The 6,000-nt window shown below is 37.3% G+C and overlaps 1 protein-coding gene across 1 annotated transcript in view; it reads left to right on the top strand.

The window, feature by feature from the left end:
* The first annotated feature begins 2,532 nt into the window (after positions 1 to 2,532).
* LOC150080535 (FAST kinase domain-containing protein 3, mitochondrial-like) overlaps positions 2,533 to 6,000 on the top strand; it is a 38,918-nt gene continuing 35,450 nt past the window's right edge. Inside the window, exon 1 of the mRNA XM_090381123.1 lies at positions 2,533 to 3,915. Within this exon, the coding sequence (XP_090237249.1) occupies positions 2,598 to 3,915 (1,318 nt within the window). The 5' untranslated portion in view covers positions 2,533 to 2,597. The remainder of the gene's footprint in view (positions 3,916 to 6,000) is intronic.

Here is a 6,000-nt window from a genome sequence, read left to right as displayed (position 1 = left end):
TTATGTTACACTCTTTCCCGAATGGCAATGGTGTCTTCCAAGATGACAATGCACCGAACCATCGGGCACTTGATGTGCAGGAATGGTTTGTGCTCAATCCCATAGAGCATTTGTGGGACACTATGGAAAGGCATATCAGACGTCTGGATACACCAATCACCTCCATACCTGCATTGCTGACCTTATTACACACAGCTTTGGAGGTCCAAGATTCCCGAACGCTTCCGACATCTTGTTGAATCAATGCCACGTCGAACAGCTGCTGTACTGAGAGCAAAAGGAGGACCTACGAAGTATCAGGTAGGTGGTCATAATGCAGTGATCGCTCAGTGTAGTATTAGCCCAGTGACTGAAGAAAGGGAAATCTGATTTTATTTTCTGATTATTTTCTGCAGTGTTTGCATCTCATTTGAAAAAGAGTAAGGAGGAAGTTAGCCTTTAATTTATTCAACACATTTAATTCATTTATGATTTGTTTCAGGTCTCTTCGTAGATACCTAGTTCTACATACTGCAATTTACAGATCCCAAATCATTCTTTCCTTCTTGGTAAGGGTAACATTTTGTGCCACAGCTAATCTTGTTGCTCTTCTGGTTGGTTGTGTTAAGTTTTAGGCGCATCAGCAATTTAGTCCTTATGTAATATATGTATTTAAATTGTATGTGCTCTGTGATCAACTTGCTGTTTGCTGGACGATAAACTCGAGTTTCCGGGAGAAAAAACCATGCGCTACACTCTCTTGAGACTGACTAACTCAGCCACAATGTGAAAACGATTGTTTTCTCTCGTCATTGATGGAATACAAACTGAAGCCTTTTCCATTGGTATTGGAAGGCAACTATGCTATCAACGAGGGTGTTGCTCTTCTCTCTGGTTCCAAATGATCTATATCCTCCAAAAAATGAGCTTTAAAACTGCTTTTAGTGAGCTTTTAAGCCTTTGTCCCTGCTGAAAATTTTATACCATTCACATAATTTTATGAACTGGCCGAGCAGCCTCTCAATACAACCCTCATCGAACTAATATTGACTGGTGCTCACCTTCAGAAATCCTACCCGAATTCCTAATTGAATGACAGGCAAGACTAAATTTGAGCGACAGACACTATTCCGATTCGTCATATGCATCGGTAATGTAATTTAATTTGTTGATTAAAAATAGGATTGAGATATTTTATTAATCAGCTGTCCATTTTGTCTATTTCGCGCTCTGATAACAGAGTCCTGAATGTCGCAACCGAAGTCTTCCTTGCATTACACACTTCTGGTTTTCATACACCAGATGATACCATAAAAATAAATCCAGTGAATTCAGGTCAGCAGACGGCATCGGCTACTGCACAGGACCAACATTCCCAGTTTCGTCACGTCCTCTCGGGTAGCCCAGATGGTAATCACTGTCCTCCAACACCCGGTAGAAAAAGCTAGAGTTCGAAATCCGTCAGTGACGCAAGGAATTTTTATAGTAGTAGTGGCATGTGATGCAAGAAAGCAAGCGTATGAGCTTATGCAGCATCAAAAAAAAAAAAAAAAAAAAAAATCACAGCATTCCCTCCAAATGCCTGTCCAGTTCCTCCTTAAATTTATTTAATCTATCAACTTCCACAACGACAGATGGAAGTTTGTTCCAGCAATTAACCACCCGCTGGCTAAAGGAAAATTTCCGCACATCTATTCTACATCTGTCTTTTCTTAATTTGAATTTATGCCCCCTTAAGTTCGTAATCTGAACAAGTGGAAGGATCCCATCAGAATTCAGCGTGCTCAACCTATTCAAGGCCAGAGTTCTGTCTAGGGCGAGGGTAGCATGCTTTTTTTTTTTTTTTTTTTTTTTCTCTTGGAAACTCTAATTTTTTTTCTTCCAGCAAACTGTGATTTTCCCGAAGAATACACAAGCAGTTACAGTCATAATAATACTGACGTCTCATGGCCTTAGTTACTTTGGTACTTAATACAGGCCTAACACACACCAATCCATCACTTCACGAAATGAGTTTGGCACTGTCATGCTGTAACTACGTGTTCTAGTAGATAATCAGAGGGTGTCTTCTAGTTTTTCAGGCAGACTTAGATCGCGATCTTCAGGCAGACTAGGATCGCGATCTTCAGGCAGACTTAGATCGCGTTTAGTTTTTCAGGCAGACTTAGATCGCGAATTTTTAAAAGTTTAAGAATTTTTATTATTTCTTAAACTTTCGGAAATTTTTCCAAAGAGCTAGGTGTACCTCTTCTGAGTTTTCAAAATTATTGTAGTAGTGCCTGTAATACTTCAGAGTATTTTACTACTCTGAGGTAGACTATATGCCATCTAGTGACAAAAAGTGGATTTGTTGAGTTTGAACATCAACGTGGGTTGTGTATACATGTTTTGCATAGCTCAAAGTAAGAAGCTGCTGTATTGTGTGCTGTTTAATCCCTTCTTGTAATAATGTAATTCCCGATTTAATTTCTTTAATTATCATCACTATGGGATTACGTTTGTTTTTAAGTTTTCGCGTTGTTTCGGAGCTTTTTGTTAAGTGTCACCGTGAAAGGATTTTCTACCAGAATTGCTTCAGGTGGTATTCGAAATGTAAAAATGGTCTAGGAAGTTCGTCAATGTTTATTCAAGATGGTTTAGATATTCAGGAAGTTCCAGTGATAGTGAAAAAGACGAATGATGTTCACTCATTGTTTAATGACCGAAAATGCAATGAGAAATCAACGGAAGAACCCCAAATCGAGAATCAGTGTAAAGATACACGTACAGAAAGTCTTAACCATGTCATTAAAATTAATCTTGATAATTGCAAAACCACAGAGGAAGTCTTCAAATATTTAGAAATTATTCCATCATTCGATGTGACACCACTTGTTGCTTTAAGGGTTTTAGAAAGGATATTTCTTCTTCAGAATACTGAATTAAACAGTAAGTCACCAAAAGAATTAATACATAATTTTGCTGGAGAAGCATTTACTCAATCTGTAGTTATTTTCAAGTTGTGTGAATTAATTTGCGAAAGTAGGGACCTTCAGGTTGTTTTAGCTGGGTTAGAAATAGTAGCTAGGAGACATGCATTTGAAGAGAAAGAAAAATACAAGGATATATTTATACAGGAGTGCTTGCATAGAGTGAGCGATAAACAAACATCATTACTTCAAATATGTGAGATAATTGAACAGTTTTCTGTGGTGGGAACTATTGGGCAGCTAACTATTGATCAGTTCTGGTGTGGCCTTATTGATCTTTCTTCAGAAATAACTGAAAAGAATATTTTGAAAGTATTCAGTATTTTGCCATATCTGAAGACATCCCAAAAGATTGTATTAAATATGCTAGCCAAACAAACAGCAGTTCACTCGTGGAAACTGAATGGAGCTCAAGTAGTAACAATATTAAAATGTCTCATTGCTATTAAAAAAGAACCTAGACGACTGCTCTCAACTTTGACAAATTGGATCAACCTAAACATTCATACGCTGAGTGAAAAAGAGTTTAAAGATATTATCCAGTTTATGTCCAAATTGCTGTATCATGATGAAAGTTTAGAATGTGCCCTGGAACGATATATGAAAGCTAAAGGACTGAAAATTAAAAGTGTTTCACTTGTTACCTCAGTGGCAGAACACTGTCTGTTATTCAGATGGAGAAACAAATGTGTTCTGGATAATTTAGCAACATATTTGGTATATAATAAGCAGAAATTTGTACCCAGTACTATTGAAGCTGTAGCAAAAGTGTACGGAATACTGAATTATGAACCTCGTAATTCGCATGACCTTTTTAAGACTTTAGAAAGTTTTTTGATGGAAAAATATACCGAATTTCATCCAAAAAGTATAACTGATATTCTTTTATCCTGCATATATCTTCAGAGATATCCTCTAAATTTTGTGCCAAAGGTTTTAAATTATTACTTTTTGTATCCAGAAATTGGTGAGTCAGAAAATTTTCATATTAATTATTTAATCAGGAATATAGTCGATTTATTCTTAAATAAGTAATTTTAAATTAAAGACAATAAAACCACACAACAGCAGTGCAAAAGTGTACTGCTAATATGTATATAGTAGTGAATTGAGTAGTGAATAGTGAGGGAAGCCAGGCATATTTTACAAAATTGAATTATGTAAGTCAATAAGAAGATGACTAGCTACTCAACAACCCTGCATAACTTTAATGAATTAAAATTTGGAAATTATCAAGTCTGAAGAAAAGGTAAAAAAAATATCAAGTTTAACAGTTATAAAAAATTTAAAACTTGCATTTATTTGAATTACACTTATTTGAAAGTATAAATTCCAGACTAATGAAGACAAAATCTTGAATATTCTCTTCATTAGTAATTTAATTTTAACATTCATTAGAGAATTCCATAATAAGTGAGAAAAGTAAATTATTAGGGTGTGCATACATCAGGAAAGAAAAAAAAATTACAAATAATTAAAATAAATTTAAAAATATAAAAAAATGTGCAAGAGGTTTTTACTGTTTTTCTGTAATCAGTGCCGAAGACATCCATAACTGCGTAGGATTCATGCAGCTGTCAGTGCCAGTTGCCAACAAGCAGGCAATGTGCTTTCTATGTTTTTATATCATCATAAAATGAAATGGAGCAACAAGACAACTAGAAACAACTAGAATGTGTATGTATGTATCTGTATGTTTCTGTTTAGCCAGTTCCCAGTGATTATCCTACAATCTTCCAGTCATCTTTATTGTAGCATCTCAGAATACCCAGTCATGCATGTTTAGCATTGTTGTGTGACTGGCCATTTGGCAACCTCTGCCAAAAAAATTATTTGGAAATTCAGTGGATAGTTCAATCCTTTGCCACAAGGAAGCAGGCCATCTGCACTATTTGTTTATACTCTGTACTGGGCTGCCCTCTGGGATCCTGAGGCTAATTAGAGAAAGGGAACTTATAGTGGAGTTAATTAAGGTTGATTTTCAGAGAAGGAAACTTTTGGGAGGAGACGTGGGATTGAGGTTTCTAGCAGCCTCATTGTAGGTTGTTTCGGCCTTTACACACTCAGCAAGTGCAAATAGGACAACAGAGGGAGGGAGCAGTGTTATGATATTGCATGCTACTCTGCTGTGCCAGCTATATGAGCTGTGCAACAGCCACTGGTAGGCAGGTATTAATGCTCATTTCAAGTGTAGTGTAGTGTATGCCCCCTGGAATGCTAGGCTCAGGCTCACCACTGGACTTTTGGGTATCACATGAGGTCCTCCCACCCCCAGCTGGATACATTTCATCATGATCTCTGTACTTAAGCTGTCTAATTTACTAGGTGGTAGATGACCCTCATCAACCGGTGCAATACCACCACTTTGCTTATTGAAGGCTTGAAGTGGTGGAACCCACGTTTAGTCTATAGAGCTAAGTTCTGGTTCACCCTTCCCTATCTCTTCCATCATGCAGTATGACTGATGACATTTGAGGTTATGATGAACATCGTGGCGAGATCCAATATTCCTTACATTTCGAGGGTATAGCTCTAAAATAGTGTTCGCAGGCTGGCCACTAGTTAGTACACTGGAACAAACCTATTGGTAACTCCCTAGGAGGCTTCTGGATCAGCTAGTGTATAATCTTGCTACATCTACTCTGCCAGATAGTGACTGGAGGGAGTCTGAGTAGTGTGTATGCGGGGAGCATTGTCGAGGCCACGTTATGCCAAGGATCTGGGTATATTCTTACTGTGTGTATGCCATATCCAAAAATTTCATTACTTCATATAGCATGTCCCACCCACTTTTTCTTACTATTGAATACATCATGAATTGTCAAACTAATAGAGCAAGTTTATCTGCGAAAAGATCTAAACCTCCCAAGCACTTCCTAATTAATTTCACAAATATACGTGGTCTCATTTCTAATCTCAACGATGTCCATTTCCACTTGCAGTCTGCCAAACCCCATGTACTTTTTCTGACAGAATCTCATTTATCGGTTGATTCAACTACTGCTCATCTCAGATGCCCAAATTATTCGTTGTACGATTCCTTTCGCCTCAA

Source organism: Mastigoproctus giganteus, chromosome 9 (genome assembly GCF_048544385.1).
Source record: "Mastigoproctus giganteus isolate SK-2022 chromosome 9, ASM4854438v1, whole genome shotgun sequence".
Taxonomy (NCBI): Eukaryota; Metazoa; Arthropoda; class Arachnida; order Uropygi; family Thelyphonidae; genus Mastigoproctus; species Mastigoproctus giganteus.
Note: the sequence above shows the minus strand (reverse complement) of the source record. Positions and strands in the feature narration are given on the sequence as shown.